Source organism: Leopardus geoffroyi, chromosome B1, assembly GCF_018350155.1.
Source record: "Leopardus geoffroyi isolate Oge1 chromosome B1, O.geoffroyi_Oge1_pat1.0, whole genome shotgun sequence".
NCBI lineage: Eukaryota > Metazoa > Chordata > Mammalia > Carnivora > Felidae > Leopardus > Leopardus geoffroyi.
In genome coordinates, this window is record NC_059327.1 from 1,168,892 (window position 1) to 1,187,188 (window position 18,297).

The window sequence follows — 18,297 nt, forward strand, 5'->3', positions numbered from 1 at the left end:
CACGTTTTTTGTTTTTGTTTTTGTTTTTTTATGTTTATTTTGAGAGAGAGAGAGAGAGAGAGAAAATCCCAAACAGGCTCCACACTGTCAGCACAGAGCTCGACACGGGGCTCAAACTCATAAACTGTGACATTGTGACCTGAGTGGAAATCAACAGCCAGATGCTTAACCGACTGAACCCCCCCCCCGGGCACCCCGGGAACACATTCTATTTTAGAGCAATGCCTCTGCCCCTTTAAAATGTGTCAAGGCGGAGAGAAACAGTCATGTTTGTTTATTTACTTTAATCTTCTTTGAGCACGTACTCCAGTAAAATAATGTTTATAAAGCACGCGTCATGAACAAAAGCGTTATATATGTGGGTAGTTGCTTTCTGCAGGTAGTAACCGCCCCAAGAGTAATCTCTGTTTTCCTGCTATCTGTAAACTCCAGCACGTACCGCTTTGTTATCTCCTATCAGTAGGTTGTGTAATAGCAAGAATTTGGCTCCCGGACGCCTGGGAGTCAGAGCTAAGTGACTTCCACGGGTAATGTTTATTGGCAGAAAAGAGCAGACGGCCCTCTTGGCCGGTGTGCCGAAATGAAGGTCCGGCCGTACTCCTGGTGGAGACATGTGACCCCCAACTCCAGAGTCATGGCCGAGCACCGCTTTGGCTCAGGTCAGACCCTGGTGTGGCCGGTCTGGCTGGTAGGCTCCTGACGGCCAGGTTTGCCCGAAGGCTCGGGTGTGAGCACGAGGTCCCCGCACCAGCTTCCCTCAGGGGTGAGGGTGGACAGCCCCAGCCAGCGGGAGCCCTATAGACATCGTGTTCCGCCCGCAGTGACTCAGACCTGTAATTGTCACCGTCAGAGGAGGCCGTGCGCCGGGCCACTGAGCAGCCAGCACCAGAGAAGACGGAAGGTCGTCTGGTTCCTGGGGGCCTGCAAACAGACGTGAAGGGGCGAGCCTGAGGCCCGGGTCCGGCTCCTTTACGAGGGCTGTGACTTATCACAGGGAGACGGGAACCGGGGGAGTGTTTCCTGATTCCTGCCGGTGGCTTCTGGCGGCACCTGCCTCTCCCTGTAAATGTGCACCTGCCGGGAGGTAGAGCAGAAAGAACACTCAGGTAAGTTCTCACTGTGCGGCGGGTTCGAGAAGGGCCCACCTGCTGTGGGGATCTGCCTGCCGTGTCACGTTCGACCTGACCGTCGAAACACACTGCCTCGCATTTCCTTTTCTGTGCCTAGATATTTGATTTGTGCGTCGCATTATACTTTGTGCTGGGGGGGGGGGGGAGGGCGGGGGAGAGGGTGACTTTTGAGCCTGTGAGTCTGTTCCCAAACTAGTACCTGAGGTAAAACAAAAAAATCCCAAGGGATCGCAGGGATCCTGTCTCTGCGGCTCTGACTTAAACATTCCTCAAGGCCGCACCACTTCCTTCAGTGGATGAGCCCCTTCTGCCCCCCTTTCCAGGGGATGGAACCGGGCAGACCTGCGGCGGGGGGGAGGGGGGGGGGAAGGCTCGCTTAGCACACCGCAGCCTGGGCTCCTGTGAGTTCGAAGTTGGTGAGGGTTTCTGAGCCTCTGCATTACTGCCTGCCTTCGTTGTGGGCGCTGTTCTGTGTCTGTGGGTGCAGCAGCCTCTGCCCCGGAAGGGCCTCAGTCCCACCCCCACCGGCTGCGAAGACCCAAGTGTCCCACGCGCCCCCTGTGCCCCCCAGGAGGGGTCGGCTAGCCCGGGCTCGGCTTGGGCAGGGCCGCTCTGGAACAGCCTGGCTTCCTGGTCCTTGAACAAACACACTCTTATCGAGGCACTTTTTTAAACGCTGGTTGTTTTGGTTGTGTGTTTGGCCAACCGAGACTCATGGTTCTTTCTGGGCCAAGATAATCACAGCCCTCGGCTTCCAGATCATCCTGTCCTGCAGAGAGAGCCCCGCCCTGGCTCAGCTGACACTCACGGAGCAGAAGCCTTGATGTTCCCAGACACTTGAGATGAATTCCAGCCTTGTAGGTTTGTGGCTCAGAAAGGTCACTCCCACCTTCCCAGGTCGCAACACCAGCCCAAGCAAAGGGACCCCAGTTCAGGGCCCTCTGAAAATCTTGGACGTGAGCCATCAAAACCATGGTTTGTGGTTCAAACACATACTTTTCAGAAAAGAGTCAGATGCAGTGAATACTCATATAGGCAGGAATGATTCCAAAAGAATGCATTCTTCTCTGGCATTTTTTTTTTCTTTCTAAGAAGCTTTCATTTTGCCATAATTGTTGAAGAAATGTTCCTCGTGACACTTGTTGAAGAGTGCTGACACAGGCATTATTCAGGAAACTACCGCCATTGATGCAGTGTCCCCGCGGTGGGCTTTGCAGTAGGGGACGGGGTAGTGGGCAAGTCCACCACAAGGAAAAGTGGGTTATAGCCGAGGTGGGTGCGTGTTGGGGTGCCGGTGGGTGGGAAGCCTCATGCTGGGGCATTCCCGCCGGACCAGCCCAACAGCATTCTTGCCAAAGCAGGCTGAGGAGATGTGTCAAGGGTAGGGATTTTGCCACAACTGGACGGAACGTGCAAGGGCAGAGCCCCAAGGTCGGGGCCTTGAGGGTAAGAGGAGCCCCAGGAGAGCAGGTCAGGGAGCGTCTCCATCACAGCGGGGCCAAGAACCTCCTCATTGGCAGTGCAGGTGTCCAGAGAATCCCGTGTTCGTTTCTGATCTGTGGTCTGCAGATCGTGAACTGGGGTCCAATGTATTAAAAATTTTTTTTAATATTTATTTAGTTTTGAGAGAGAGAGAGAGACAGACCATGAGCAGGAGAGGGGCAGAGAAAAACAGAGACCCAGAATCTGAAGCAGGCTCCCAGCTGTCAGCACAGAGCCTGACGAGGGGCTCGAACCCACAAACCGTGAGATCATGACCTGAGCTGAAGTGGGACACTCAACCATCTGAGCCACCCAGGCACCCCTAAAATGTTTGGAATATCTCTCCTCCTCAGCTAACTGTGTTCTCTGGTAACAAATACAGGGATTTAAAAGGGGAAAGCTCCCCCTCCCCCCATGACAGCCTGTCCACTTATTTCTTGGTTCTTACCGAGAAATAACCAGAGGGGCACCTGGGTGGCTCAGTAGGTTAAGCGTCCAACTTCTGTTCAGGTCATGATCTCACGGTTCATGGGTTCGAACCCCTCGTCGGGCTCTGTGTGCTGACAGCTCAGGGCCTGGAGCCTGCTTCAGATTCTGTGTCTCCCTCTCTCTCTGCCCCTCCCCCACTTGCACTCTGTTGCAAAAAGAAGTGAGCATAAAAAATAAAAAAAAAAGGAAAGAAAAAAGAAGAGGAGAAATCTCACTGCACCCACCCCACCCCCGCTAATTAAGGTCTTTTAAAAATTTGTCTTGTTCTTAAGCAAGCAATGAGCCTTATTGCTTACACGATCAGAAAGGAAAGGTAATATTAAAACTGTCCTACCCACCGCCCCCAAAAAATCAGTTTCAATTGCCTCCAAACACCTCATGGCCTTGAATTTCAAAAGTCAGCCTCATCTTTCAGCAGCTGAGGGGAGGGGACAGGTTCCTTGACCTTACCACACCGGAGCCCTGGCTTTCTCACCTAGGAAGTGCGAGAATATGCCTACGCGCATCCCAGGACGTGCCAGGCCAGCCAAATGGTTGTGAATGAACCATTTCCGGAAAGCACCTGCCAGGCTGTGTCACACACAGCAGATATGTTGTGGCATCTGCTGGAGGGAGGGGCCGGTGACCCGCTTGGGCCCACAGGGGCCTCAGTAGGAAGACAGTCTGTGGATCCCTGTGGCCTCACCGGGAGGACAGTCCCGCGGGTCCCCTGTGAGCAGAAATAAGGCTGCAGTGCCGTCTGTCTTCTGAGTTGCACCAGGTTGTTACTGGCTGTCCCTGGATTGTTTTCCAAATGACTGATCTTACCACGATGCATCAAAGAGGGCAGAGTGGAAAGGCACAGTCCTTGAACATTTAAATTCTAGCTGAGGCGGTTTCTGCCTATGAGACTGACTGAGCAAGTTGTCGCTTGGTTTCTACGAGCCTCAGCTCTGTATTCATAAGGTGGCACTGAGGGCGAGGAAAGGGAGGCGCCCCGAGAGGCCGCACACCGCACCAGCGCACAGTCACCACTACAACTACATGTAAAACAAGTTTTTTAATCTTTACTTATTTTTGAGGGAGAGAGAGAGACAAAGCACAGGCAGGGGAGGGGCAGAGAGCGAGGGAGACACAGAATGCGAAGCAGCTCCAGGCTCCGAGCTGTCAGCACAGGGCCCGATGCGGGGCTGGACCACACGAACCATGAGATCATGACCTGAGCCGAAGTCAGATGCTCAACCCACTGAGCCACCAGGTGCCCTATAGCTACATTTTTATGTGACACTCAGGACCAGGGTTTCACCTAAAGCAAGGTGGCACACACCAGAAAAAAAGCGCTGAACTTGAAAACCTGAATGGGAATGGAAACCGTCTTCCTGATGTGCTGAAGGTCTAGACTGATCTTCTGATACCTTACTTTCAAAGAACATTCACAGTTAAAACGCCTCACTTTATCCCCACATTGGCCCCAGATGTACATGGGCAGTGGTTACCTTCAGCACATCTCAGGGAAGGGAAAATAAACAAAACAAAAGCGTGTGACTCAGGATCTGTCATATTCTTAGTTCAATAAAGTTTTTGAGGGCCTCTCATGTAGGAGGCTGGATGGGTGCAGGCATGTGGGTGCGGGTTAAATGGCTTTTCACAAGTCGGCAGTCACTGGTCACTGAGGATGTTCTAGGGAGTGGGGGGTGGGGTGGCGCCTGGCGCCTGGCTCAGTGGGTTAAGCGTCTGACTCTTGATTTGGGCTCAGGTCATGATCTCAGGGTTCATGAGACTGAGCCCCACGTCTGGCTTCCTGCTGATAGCACAAAGCTTGCTTGGGATTCTCTCTCCCTCTCTCTGTCCCTCCCCCCCCCCCCACTCTCTCAAAATAAACGGTTAAAAAAAAAAAAAAAAAGAGGGAGCAGGGCCAAGTCCCTCTTCATGCAGGGCACATTTTAGTTGAAAGACACAGAAAACAAAAAATTATTGAAACAAACACATAAAAACACAAAGTGTCCGGCGGTGGTAGATGTGGTTAAGGAAGAAAAGGCTTCAGGGGAATATTCAGGGGCAAGGGCCCTACTGCGTGCTGACCTGGAGCTGTGTCCAGATGAGTCAGTGCCCCTGGAGACCTCAGAGCCCCCTACCAGGTGCTGTTCCCACATTTTCCAACAGAGCTCAGGGGTTGAGAGGCTGCACGCCAACTTCTCGAAGCTGGTGGTCCCGGAGGCCAGGGCTGTCTGGGTCCAAAGCCAGGGGGTTTACACAAGGCCAGGCTGCCTGGCCATCTTCACTCAAAAACCAAACCCCCAATTCTAAGCCCCTGGGCTCTGTCTTCTGTGGGCTGGTTCTTGAACTATGGGAGAAACTAGGGGCACAGGCAAGGCCGGCAAGGTTTGCCTTTCCCACGGAAGTCTTCGTTCTGGAGGCTGCCTCACCTGGACAGTGAAGATAAGGACAGGGGAGTTTGACACCCAGTTGGCAGTTCCTACAGTTAATGACTTTGTATGACTAAGTAGCAGGCACTGAATGCCAATATAATGCCAACCACTGTTCCCATCATAACATCTAGTTCCCTGGGCAGTATTCCGAGTGGATGCTGTCCTAGTTTCCGTTTCACAGAAGCAGATTCTGAGGGCCAGGAGCCCAGGTGATGAGGTGATGTGGGGGGCACACCGCCAGGAGAGGGGGCCTGCTGGATATCCATCACATGCCCAGAGGGGCTCTGGAAACCACAAGCCACCATAAGCAACCAGGGTCCTGGGGAGACTAAAACAACCGCTTTCTCCGGAAGATAAGGAGTTCCCAGGGGATGACTTTAACACCGTGTGCCCAAGGTTTGCCTCCAGGGGTTTACAAAACCACACACAGAGGAGGAGTGACAGTCGGGACAGGCCACTCAGTGGGGCAGTCTTACGGACTTTGCAGACCAGAAACTAGGGTCGAGAGAAGTCCCTGTTCGCCAAAGGCCACGGTTGGGAAGTGAAACTATCTGAATGTTCCCCATTTCCAAGCCTCTGATTGCTGAGTCACCCCGGTGTGGCTGGTGTGGAGCTGGGGCCTCCAGCTGCGGCCCAGCTGTGAGCTGCATCCCTGGGCTTCCGGGGGAGGGGAGGGGGCCTTCGGGGGAGGGGTCCCAGTGGGGGTTGTGTGGGGTCTCCGTGAAATCCCAGGGGGGGGGCTCCTTGGGGTCGCGGTGGGGTCCCCGGGGGGGGGGGTGTGGCTCCGCGGGGACTCAGTGGGGGGTCCGAGGGGACTCGGTGGGGTCCCCGGGGTGGGGGGGAGCTCCATGGGGTCTCCGTGGGGTCTCCGTGAATTTTCAGGGGGGGGGCTCCATGGGGTCTCCGTGAGGTCCCGGTGGGGGTTGGGGGCTCCGCGGGCTTGTCTCTGCAGTGCGCGATCCCCGGGGCCCTACCGTGGGCGGTGGGCACAAAGACGTTGCGGGGACCCAGCACCCCCGCGACGGTGGGGTCTGTCAGACGGTCCCTTTCCTCAGACAGCCGCTGCTCTCCCGGGGTCAGCCTGGGGCGTGACGAGGGCGGCGAGGGTCTGCGCACAACCTAGAGTACAGGGCAGGCAGGGCAGGGGCCGCAAGTGGGAGCCAGGTCCGCGCCCCCATGGCCCCGCCTCCGCGGTTCCGTTAGGTCCGCGTTAGGCCCCGCCCCGCGCCCCTGGTTCCGTTCGGTCCCGCGCTAGGCCCCGCCCCCATCCCGCGGTTCCGTCCGGTTCGCGCTAGGCTCCGCCCCCGCGGTTCCGTTCGGTCCCGCGCTAGGCCTCGCCCCCGCCCCGCGGTTCCGTTAGGTCCGTGTTAGGCCCCGCCCCGCGCCCCTGGTTCCTTTCGGTCCCGCGCTAGGCCCCGCCCCCATCCCGCGGTTCCGTCCGGTTCGCGCTAGGCTCCGCCCCCGCGGTTCCGTTCGGTTCCGCGCTAGGCCTCGCCCCCGCCCCGCGGTTCCGTTAGGTCCGCGCTAGGCCCCGCCCCCGAGCCCCTGGTTCCGTTCAGCCCCGCGCTAAGCCCCGCCCCCGCCCCGCGGTTCCGTCCGGTCCGCGCTAGGCCCCGCCCCCGCGCCCGTGGTTCCGTTCGGCCCCGCGATAGGCCCCGCCCACCGGACGTGCGCATGCGCAGCCGTGTTTGCGGCGAGGTCGTGACGGCGGCCGTGCGGTGAGTGCCGGGATGAGGGAGGATGGTGGGCGGGTGGGCGCACGGGCAGGGGCGGGGGCCGCGTGGACGGGGTGGGCGTCCTCTCCGTCGGGGCGGGGCCTGCGCTCCCCTACGGCGTGGCCGGGAGCGAGGTCCCGGCTTGGGCGGGGGCGGAGATGCGCTGCGCTGGGCTCCGGCCGCCCGGCTTGCAGGTGAGCCCTGTGTTTGTGCAGGGGAGCCCTGTGCGGGGGAGCCCTGTGCGGGGGAGCCCGGTGTTTGTGCGGGGCAGCCCTGTGCTTGTGCAGGGGAGCCTGTGCTGGGGAGCCGCGGAGCTCGGGAAGCAGCAGGGCGCGACTGTGAGCCTTCCTCAGGCAGCTCCCAGGGCCCGCTCGCTGTGCGTTCTCGCCGAGCGCTTCCTGTCCCTAAACACTGGAGCTGCGCCTGTGCTGGGGTCTCCGGGAGGCCTGGACCACGTGCACTGCCTGGCAGTGGGGAGCTGTGAGAAACGGGAAGCCTGACGGGGCGCTGGATGGGCCGGTGCACCCTGCGGGGTGGTCTCCGTGCGGGGGAGACATAACTTTGCAGGCAGAATTGTGGACGGGAAAGGAGCAGGCGCCAGGCAGTATGTTTCCCCGGTCCTTTTTTAGGGGAAAAATTAGTAAGAGCTTATATTTAGTGAATCGATTGAATCGAAAATAGTAATGCGGCCTGGAGCTGGCTTGGAGGATTACAGGGTTTTATTTTTGTATTTATATGCTTGGTCAGATTTTCTGAATTTTGTTCTGTTCCTGGAGTCTGAATTTCTTTTGATTTTGGAAGAAACATTTTTACACACGACCAAACCATCATTCTCAAAGTGATACACACATGGGTCTCACACAGACAGGGAACACGTGTCAGGTGACTTTGGTCTCCTTGACTGTGGACCCAGCAGGATGAAAAGCCGGTTCAAAAACGAGTGAATGAAAGGGTCGGAGAGGCGTGCCGGGTGAGGCAGGGCAGTGGTGAGTGTCTGGGCCCACTGAAACCACAACCGCGCACTATCTCTTCCTGGGGCCTAAAGGGGAGGATAGCCCCTTATCAGTGTCATGGTTTAACCTCTAACTTCTCTGACTGAAATGGCTGGTCCCCAAGAAAGGGTGACAGTTACCTCCCAAGTCAAGTGATCCTCACGAGGTTTGTTAAGCAGTCATCCAGCATGATGTAGAAAGCATACACCCTTCCTCATTTCCAAGTTTTGGATCAATTATCGTAGCCAAATACAGAACTGCTAGTATTTGGCAGTTTAGCAATTTAGCCCCCGGTGAACTCTTCAGTGGGCGTCAGATGGAGTTCTCAGCGTCCTGGTGGCCATGGAGTCCCATCCCTGGAGACAGGGCTGACATGTCACACTGTGGCCCTGAAACTAATGCTTGTTAAATTTTTAAAAAATGGCTGGCCCAGCGCAATGCATCCATTGAAACCAGCGAATCTTAGAAAGACGAGGTTTGTAGGTAGATTTTTTTTCCAAAAGAAAACAGCTGCAGAGAGTTGGGTGGGGGACCCTGGGCCCCTCTCTAGGAACCAGTGCCTCCCCCCCGGCCCCCACAGCTCCTCAGCCACCTGGACTTGGACGCTTTCCAGATGGAAACAAAGCCTGAGGTGAGCTGTTGGGCCTCCGCCGTCCCCGAGAGGGAACAGGGACTTCCAGCTGTGACCACCCTCTAGACTTCAGGCCCCAGAAAGGAGCCCTCCAGTCTGGGAGGCGGGCGTGTGGCAATGGGACAGTGGTGACCCTAGTGTCCTCTGTGCCATCTCAGAGGGGTGTGAGCAGGGTGACAGGCCAGGGAAAGACAGGAGAACTGGAGGTCGGCCCCACCCTGTCTGCACTGCCTTGCTGGCACCCGTCTGTCTCAGCTCCGCTCTCCTGTTTTGTTTCGATGTCTGACTCTTAACTACTGTCTGCAGCTGTTTTTATTTTTTAATATATATTCGTATGTATATATATGATACTGTCCTCAAAAAGGTCTAGAAGGCTCCTCGTGTTTTCCATGGTGTACTTTAAAATAATTTTTAAGTTTATTTATTTTGAGAGAAAGAGAGTGAGGGGAGGAGGGGCAAAGAGAGAGAATCCCAAGCAGGCTCTGCACTGTCAGCACAGAGCCAGATGCGGGGCTCGATCCTGTGAACTGCGAGATCGTGACCTGAGCCGAAATCAAGTGTCCGACGCTTAGCCGCCTGAGCCCCCCAGGCACCCCTCTGTGGTGTACCTTAAAGGACAGTGTTTTTTCTCGGATTTCTGAGCCCTGGCAGCCAGTTTCCCATCACCCACGTGGAGAGCTGGCCCGCCCCCGGCCGCCTTACTTGGGCCTCCTCAGGAGCCTTGCGCCTCCGTCCTTGCCTCACGTGGTCTTACTGTCAGCGACTCAAGCGTGTGGTTCTGAAACATGTGGACCCAGGAACGGGCCTGTGTCCTACCATCCTCCAGAGGACTGTGAGTTTGGTGAGCGGATCCCTGTCTCAGAACCTCCGCTTTTCCGTTCCCTTTACCCGGGACGGTGCACGTCTCCACCCTGGAGGCACACTGAGGCCGTCCCCTCCCAGACCCTCAGGACCCCCTTGTCCCTATGCTGCTTGGTGGGGGGCAGGAGCGTCAAGGGAGGGGCAGTAGAAAAGAGAGACTCACAGTGGCTTGCTTTGAGCATTTCTTTCCAGCAGGATAATCAGCTTTTCTTGGATTGTGTGTGGCTCACGTTTAAAGCCACTGCCGCTGTGTGCTGCCTTTGAGTTCCGCTGACCTTGTTTGGAAGAAGGAAGAGACCGGGCCACCCCACCTGAGATTTCCTGGGTTTTCACAACCAGATGGGGAGCGGAGGTCATGCCAGTTCAGCGGCTCCGCACCTGCCTCGGGGCACCCGCGTGCTTAGGAAATACGCAAGCGTGGCCATCCCTCCGGGGCCGTAAAGGCAGAATCTGGAGGTGGACCCAGTCACAGGCATCTCCCACGCGCGTGGAAGAGACACCGCAGGCGATTGATTGTGCACCACGGGCCGGGGCTCTGAGGGCCGTCTGGTCACACGCCAGTGCAGTCTGAATCGGTGACCATGCCTGGCACGTGGTAGGTGCCTCCTGTTAGTACCCAATGCCCACTCTCCCGCATTTATGTAGATTTTTTATTCTCACACTCAGAAACGGGCCAAGCATGGCCCTAAATAGTGGAACCAGGGTCGGATTCCACCGTTCTTGTTCCTTTGGCCGTGGCACCCTGGGGTCCCTCGATCCTGAGCCCAAGCTTCCTGATACGGCACTTGTCCTGGCTCACCAGTGGGCCGAGCCTGAGGCTTAGAGGCCCGGGCAGAGGAGCCACAGAAGCTGGGAGCCTTGGCTAAGAGCATACTCACGCAACTGTGGCAAAATGGGAACTGTCACCCAGACCTCGTGACTGGCTCGTGGAAGAGTACAAGAAGTCTTCGGGGGAGTCCATAGTTTAGCAGAGTTTACAGTTTTGTGCAGGGTGACTCTTGTAATGGTTACCATCACGTGCTTGGAGGTGAGGCTTCCTTTCTACCCAACCCTGGAAATCTCTGCAGGAAGTTGACCTGCACCTGTAAACTTCAGCCTCCCCCACCCTTGTGGGGTTAGGAGGTACTCTCCAGAACCAGATTGTTCTGTGTGCTTTTATGAGACAGGTGTGGGCACCAGCGGACACAGAGCAGAGGCTCAGGAGAACCAGGGTTATCACACTCGTGGGCCCTGGAGACGGGCCCTGCCCGCCCCATGCTGGGCCCCATGGGGAAGTACCGGTCAGGAGACAGGACAAGGTTTAGGCTGCAGCCTTTGTTGGGGTTTCCATGGGAAAGGCAAGCAGGTCAGCATGAATGCGAGGGCTGGCTCACTTGAATGATTTCGGTGGGCTTTGGTGGACCCTGGGACGGTCAAGGCAGAGCAGTAGTGCCTCCAGGAGCAGGGGCTGGATGGGGAGGCAGGGCTCTGATGGGTTAGGTCCCTGCTTTGCTCTCAAGAATGGGCTGGCCTGGCTGGGCAGCCAGGAAGGTTTTTACGATGTCGGAGCGTGTGGGGGAATAAACGCGACACACCAGCACACAGACGCCCAGGCGCTCTCGCCAGCCTGTCCTCTATTAGACCGGACCTGTGTGCATGTGCACTGGTACGTGTGTTTGGGGGTGTGTGAATCACAGGAGCAGAGAACGAGTCCGTGAAGCGGCCAGCGCAGCCCCCTCGGCGCCTTCAGTCCTGTCCGATACAGAGCACTCCTGGGCACGGGCACGGGCGATGGCGCAGACTCGGGACTCCCGGGGGGACGTGTGTGTACGTGTGTGCTTTTGTCTTTCCTCCCTGAATCGATTCATACCCACAAAGAGCCAGCCTGCCATAGAGCTTGGTTCACTCAGAAGTAGGAAGACAAATGCTTCTGTGATCTTTGCCTTTGATTACAGGACCATTATCAAATCCACGAGTTCAGTAGTTAGAAAAGGTGCCTCTGTGGTTTGGGTTAAAGGAGCTAGTGCTTCTACGTCCCGACAGTGGTCACCGTGACTGTTTGGGCAGAGGAGCTCTTTTCGCCGAATAGTCACAAATGGACAGCTGTGGCTCTGGGCTCACAGCCCGCAGTTCAGCTAGACATGGTGACCTCCGCAAGGATGGACAGCTGGAACGCACCGTGGCCCCTGCCCAGCCCTGCTTCTTGTTGCCCAGATGTGGGTGGGAGAGCCCTCCGCTCCTGAGGAGGTGCCCTGTCTGGTGAGCCCCCTGCAGGGCTGTGGGATGTGGAAGGTGTGGGCAGGAGGGGACCCAGGGGGGACTCTGGCCGCTTTGCTAGCACCTGATCTGGGGTTCCCTCCTGCACATTGGGGTCCCGCGCTGCGAGGCTGACACAGAACGCTTCAGAGGTCCCTTCCTCCTGTTCTGAGGACTCGAGAATCTGGCCTTGGCAGCTTCACAGACAACGCGTCCAAACTTAAGTAAATGTGACCACGGGAGCATATATTCAACAAGTGTTTCCTGGGCACGTCCTCTGTGCCAGGCGCCGTATCAGGCGGTGGGGGCACAGCGGCAGGCAGGTGGCCCGGCCCCGCCCACAGAGAGCTGCTTGTCTCGTGGAGGCCGGGCTTCCAGAGGGGGCTTCTGGAGGAAAAGGCATTGATGCCGAGATCGGAAAGATAAGGGCTGACAGGTGGGGCCGGGTGGGGAAAGGACTCTTAGAGGACCCAGCGCCAGCAGGAGCCCAGAGGTGAGGGACACGGGCTGGGCTTTCAAACAGCTGCCTGTGCAGGAGGGCCGTCGGGTGGGGCGGGGGGCAGGTCAAGAGCCACCACCCGACCCCGTCCTGGGAGCACGGTGCTCAGACTCTGCGGGGACGCATGTGAAGGGCAGGAGCACGGGTTTTGGTGACCTTCCTCTAGCGGTCACCACAGTGCAGTCTGTCGCGCTAACTAGTATAAAACGTATGACAGCCGTCTTCTAACGTGGAGGCGGGAAGGTCCTTAAATGTATTGGAAATCCAGCCAGAAGTTCCTCTTAGTCTCCAAACTCTGCCGGACTTGAGGTCAGCAACAGCAAATGGGCCGGTTGTGAAAAGAAGAAATATTTTTTTGTTTTTTATTTCTGGGCAAAGAATGAAGTTTTGTTTTTACATTGTTACAGAGAAAATATTGGGTTATTTCAATTGCACTTACTGTTTGAGTGGGTAAGTACGTTCGTAATATCTTCTCTGAGTGTAGCAGCCGCTGGTGTGGGAGAAAAGGATTTGGAAACGGGGCAGTGGTAAGCGATGCCCACACCCTCCTTTGTGTCTTTACGTACCGAGCGTGGGGGATGTTTTCCACGGTTGGAATCAGAATTCCCACCTTGCATTTGAGAGCTGATGTGGTCCAGGGTGGGAGGTGGGTTTCCTCCGGCAAGGACTCGGCATAGCCCCCTGCCTGAGCGGGACACGCTGTCCTTCCCGGTGTCCAGGGCGGGGATAGGCACACACGGGTGGCCTCGTCCCTTTCCCATCCAGGCCCTGCACTGGCTTCAGATGGGAGGGTGGACGGGCTTCACGCCATAGGCAGGTTAACAGACTAGAACTGGGGACTTGGGTTTTCCTCTGGTTTATAAGGACCCTGATGTGACGGGCGATGATAATCCTTGTGCTGAGTCCTGCAAACACCTTCTGTGTGCCAGACATTACTGCAGCCCATCTACACAGCCGCCCCTGCTCCTGTGCTCCCGACAGTGATTTCTGCATGCCGAGAGCGAGCGCAGTGTGAAGTCTGCCCGCAGCCCGGCCGGGGCGTGTACCCTGCACAGTACTGTGTGCAGCCTGTAGAGGGCAGGGCAGGGCTGTCCCTGGGGGGTGTGAGAAGCTTTCACAAAGCATATCCCGGTGTGGTTGCCTAAGTGTCTCACCCCGTGGAGTGTGACCCAGGCTGTGAGCAGGGCGTCCCCGCGGCAGAGTCCCGGATGGTGTGTGCCATCAGTCTCACCACTGCTGCCGCCCCACCTCCCGGCTCCCATGCCCTCTCCTTTCCTCCTCAGGTGCTGCCGGTGGCGCTTCCCTGCTTCGTGTGTGTGTGTGTGTGTGTGTGTGTGTGTGTGTGTGTGTCCATGCGCATGCCTGCCTGCCTGCCTGTCTGCAAGCACATGAGGACAGAGGGCTCGTGACACTCCCTCTCCCAGCACTGTGTGTGTCCTGCAGGAGCAGAGAAGTGGGGGGGCCCCCATCCCGTCCACACATGTGAGCCTGTCTTCCTTCTTCAGGTCGGAGACGAATACATGACGAGCCCAGACGCACCTGCACGGACGGTGCCTCGTGGGACGAGACGCGGCGTGGGCGCCCGAGCCCTGCATTGGTCCTGGGACGCCTTTAATCCCCCGCACCTAGGACGATGACTCACGTGAGCGATGGCGGCACAGCAGGGAGCATTTTCGACCTGGACTACACGTCCTGGAAGATCCGCTCGACGCTCGTGGTCGCCGGCTTCGTCTTCTACGTGGGCGTCTTCGTCGTCTGCCACCAGCTGTCATCCTCCCTGAATGCCACCTACCGCTCCCTGGTGGCCAGAGAGAAGGTCTTCTGGAACCTGGCGGCCACCCGCGCGGTCTTTGGCGTTCAGAGCACGGCCGCGGGCCTGTGGGCCTTGCTGGCGGACCCCGTGCTCCAGGCCGATAAGGCGCGCGGCCAGCAGAACTGGTGCTGGTTTCACGTGGCGACGGCAACGGGATTCTTTCTCTTTGAAAACGTCGCGGTTCACGTGTCCAACGTGCTCTTCCGGACGTTTGACTGGTTTCTGGTCGTCCACCACCTCTTTGCCTTCCTGGGCTTTCTCGGCTCGGTGGTCAACCTCAGAGCCGGCCACTACCTGGCCATGATCACGCTGCTCCTGGAGGTCAGCACCCCCTTCACCTGCGTTTCCTGGATGCTCCTGAAGGTGAGTGTTTCCGCGGGCGTGGGGCTCACCTGTCCTCTCTGCCCTCGTCAGCACGACCCGGGGAGCCGGGCAGGGCCCCCTTCCCGTCTCGCGTCCGTGCCACGGCTTCCCTGTGCGCCACGCTCGGGGTCCCCGCCAGACCAGGTCATGGCGTCCACAGTAACCGCTCATTTTGTTGAATTCCGTGTTACTAATTTTTTTAACATTTATTTATTTTGAGAGAGAGGGAGAGAGAATCTCAAGCAGGCTCCACGCTGTCAGAGCAGAGCCCGACGAACCGTGAGATCACAACCTGAGCAGAAACCAAGAGTCAGACGCTTAACCGACTGAGCCACCGGGCGCCCTTCCATGTCACTAATTTTATTTTATTTTATTTTATTAAAACAATGTTTTTAATGCCATTTATTTTTGAGAGAGGGAGAGAGAGACAGCACAAGTGGGAGAGGGGCAGAGAGAGAGGGAGACTCAGAATCCAGAATCCAAAGCAGGCTCCGGGCTCCGAGCTGTCAGCACAGAGCCCGACATGGGGCTTGAACCCACGCACTCTGACATGACCTAAGCCAAAGTCGGAGGCTTAACCGACTGAGTCACCCAGGTGCCCCTGCTAATTTTAAACAAATGTTTTAAGCTTCTGGCTCCATAATAAAACAGTGGATCTGAGCTGATCGTATTCTGTAAGCCCCAGAAAACATGATTTTGTTTTTCTTTCTTTCAAATGTTTTTGAAACAAGGTCCAAAAGTGTATATGTGAATACACACATCTTTCTGAAATGTTTATCTCATCTTATGTTAACACTTGAGATCTACCCTTTTAACCAGTTTTTAGGTAACGGTATTATTGCAGCTCTTTTGAGCTTGTCTCCCGTTGCGTGGCCGACACTTCATGTCTGGTGATAAGTAGCTCCCTGCCGCCCTCCTCCAGCCCCGGGCGCCCGGCATTCCACACTGATCTGTGAGTTTGACCATTGTAGGTAACTCGTATCGTGGAACCATGCCGTGTTTGTCCTTCTGTGACGGGCTCGCCACTCTGAGCATCATGTCCTCAAGGCTCATCCACGTTGCATATCAAAGAATCTCCTTTTTTCAGGCTGAACAGTTTTCCGTTCTGTGTGTACAGCACACTTTCCGTGTCGTGCGCCTGCCGCGGGCGCTGCGGTTGTCTATGTGTCTTAGCTGTTGTGTGTCACAGGGAAGGAGTTAACAGCTCTTCGAGATCGTGATTTCGGTCATTTTGGAAAACTACTCAGAAGTGGGTCTGCTGGATCATAAGGTAGCTCGGTGTTAGAAAATAAAACCTCCGAACCATTTTCCACAGCGGCTGCCCCATCTTCACTCTCCCCACACTGCGAGGCTTCCTGTCTCTCCACACCCTCACCAACACTTGTCTCGTGTGCTTGACGAAAGCCGTCCTGACAGGTGCGAGGCGGCTCCTCCCTGTGGGTCCAGGTTCCGAGTGATGCTGAGCATCTTTTCATACAGCTGTTGGCCTCTCTGGAAAACGGTTCAAGTCCTTAGGCCATTTTTTGAATCTGATTTTTTTTGTTTTTTACGATCGAGTTGTGGTTCTTTATGTATGTTGAAGACTAATCTGTTATCAGTTATGTGGTTCACGGATATTTTCTCCCACTTTGTAGGTTGTGTTTTCACCCCAGTGAGCGTTTCCTTTGCTTAAAGCAGGATATTCGTTTCATGCAGCCCCGGTTGTTTGTTTTTATTTCTGTTGCCTGCCCTTGGTGTCTATCCATGAAATCATTGCCAAGACCAGCGTCATGAAGGTTTTTCCCCCATGTTTTCTTCCAGGAGTCTCAGCTTTGGGTCTTATTTTTAAGACTCGAGTCCATTCTGACTTGCCTTTTGTGTCTGGTGTGGGAACGTGGTCCCATTTCGTTCCTTTGCACGTGGCTGTCCAGTCTCCCCAGCAGCACCTGTCGAAGGTACTGCCCTTGTCCCGTTGTCAGAAATGGACTGACCATACCTGGTGGATTTCTCTCTGGGCTCTGCGTTCTGTTCCATCGGACTGCGTGTCAGTGCCGGGCAACTTTGATTAGCTTTGAGATAGAGTTTGAAATCAGGAAGTGTGATGCCTTCATCGTTGTTCTTTTTTCTCAAGAGTGACATGACTATTTGCGGTCTTTTGTGGTTTCCTGTGAATTTGAGAATTGTTTTTTCTGTTTCTGTAAAAAAGCATCGCGATTCTGGTAGGGATGGCGTTACATCTGTAGATCACTTTGGTAAACTTTCTAGTGAACTTTTCTGTTCTTCACCGTGTTCTCAGCTCCTTGATTTCTGTCTAGTACTTGTTTTTAAACATTCTTCTGTCTGGCTTGAAATTCTCGCTTGTGGTCGTGCATGTTGTTCTCGTGACTTCAGTGAGCATCTTCGTGATAGTTGTGTGTAATTCTCTGTCACGTAAACCCTTTAGTCCCGTCTCACCAGGGGGTGCTTTTGGAGGGTTCTCCTTGTTCCTTGGTTCAGAGCTCCCTTGCCTGGTCCCGCTCCCAGCTCCGTTGCTGTCTGTGCATTAGACCAGGAGGGCACCTCTCCAGGCTGCACACACTCCTCACACGGGACACGACCCCGCGGGTCAGCCTGGCCCCAGGCTCTGGGGCAGAGCAGACTGCTGTGGGGTCGACCACCCAAGCCATTGCCGCTGCTCCCCATGGGCAGCCGGGCTCTGCCGGACTGTCAGAACTCCAGGACCAGCGAGCTCGAGGCCAGTCCTCTGGGAGCCCCTCGAAAAAGTTGGGGTGCTGGGCGCGTGCCGCAGCTCCTTCCTCCTCTGGGGTCTCTTCCCGATCGTGTGGTGCGGGAGGGTGCCCTGAGTGCCCCTCCCGGCCGCGGCGAGTGTGGGCTCTCCTGCACAGGGGCCTCTCCATCAGTGTCGCATTTCTCACGGAGGGACCGTGTGTGTGAATGGTTGCTAAATCAGTGTCTGTGGGGAGGGCGGATCCAGGCTTCCTGCCCGCCGTCTCACTGGCGGCTGTCACACATCGGGATGGTTTTCTCGTGTTTTTGTTTCTGAATAAGGTTGTTTAGGACCTGGAATTGTTATCTGTGTATTTGTTTCCTTTATGTTTTTAAAAGCGTGTTTTTAAAAGATGTGTGTCGTCTGTCTACATCTTGATTCTTATTCTGAGATCAAGATGTTCAGGTTAAACTCTTAGAATTCTACCCTGGCACAGATTCTGGCCATCTCGTATGACACGTTCACAGCCTGTTTTACGTGAAACTTGAAATACAGCTTTTTGTTTTGTAAACGTCTACTGCAGTCAGCACACATGGGTTGTGTCACTCCTGCACACTGTGGTAAGCTTTGGGAGAAAACAGAGAAGTAGGAAACACCACACTGCCTTCAGGGTCCTTGGGGGTCGATGCTGTACGCACACCGGAAGGGAATTAGCAGTGTAAGGGTGCAGACTGTTCATACTTACCTGGCCACGTGCCCAGCAGTCCCGTCGTCCCCCAGGGCCGCCCCACCGGTGCCACAGGAGGACGTGGCAATAGAGGGGCAGGTGCCATGCAGGGGGACAGGGGGCCGGGCTGGCAGGTGAACCGGGGCAGGTGTGTGGGGCGCTACAGCAGCCGGGCGGTTTAAGCACCTGGACAGCTGCTTGTGGATGGGAGGCTTGGGGATGGCGTGAGGTCCTCGGACAGGAGTGATCTGGGGGGAAGCTGGAAA

The 18,297-nt window shown here is 56.0% G+C and overlaps 1 protein-coding gene and 1 long non-coding RNA gene across 9 annotated transcripts in view; one reads left to right on the plus strand and one right to left on the minus strand.

Annotated features, from left to right (window-relative positions):
- Window positions 1–269: 269 nt before the first annotated feature.
- Window positions 270–6,722, minus strand: LOC123584148. The gene is made up of 2 exons (XR_006705192.1): window positions 6,484–6,722; window positions 270–1,074 (listed from the first exon to the last, which is right to left on the minus strand). It is a non-coding gene; the product is annotated as an uncharacterized LOC123584148 (long non-coding RNA).
- Window positions 995–18,297, plus strand: part of CLN8 (CLN8 transmembrane ER and ERGIC protein) — a 47,910-nt gene continuing 30,607 nt past the window's right edge. For 2 of the 8 annotated variants that reach the window (XM_045451623.1, XM_045451659.1), the window contains exons 1-2: window positions 995–1,106; window positions 13,948–14,618. In XM_045451623.1, the coding sequence (XP_045307579.1) occupies window positions 14,076–14,618 (543 nt within the window). In that variant the 5' untranslated portion in view covers window positions 995–1,106; window positions 13,948–14,075. The other 6 variants (XM_045451644.1, XM_045451669.1, XM_045451682.1 and 3 more) reach the window with 5 other exon arrangements.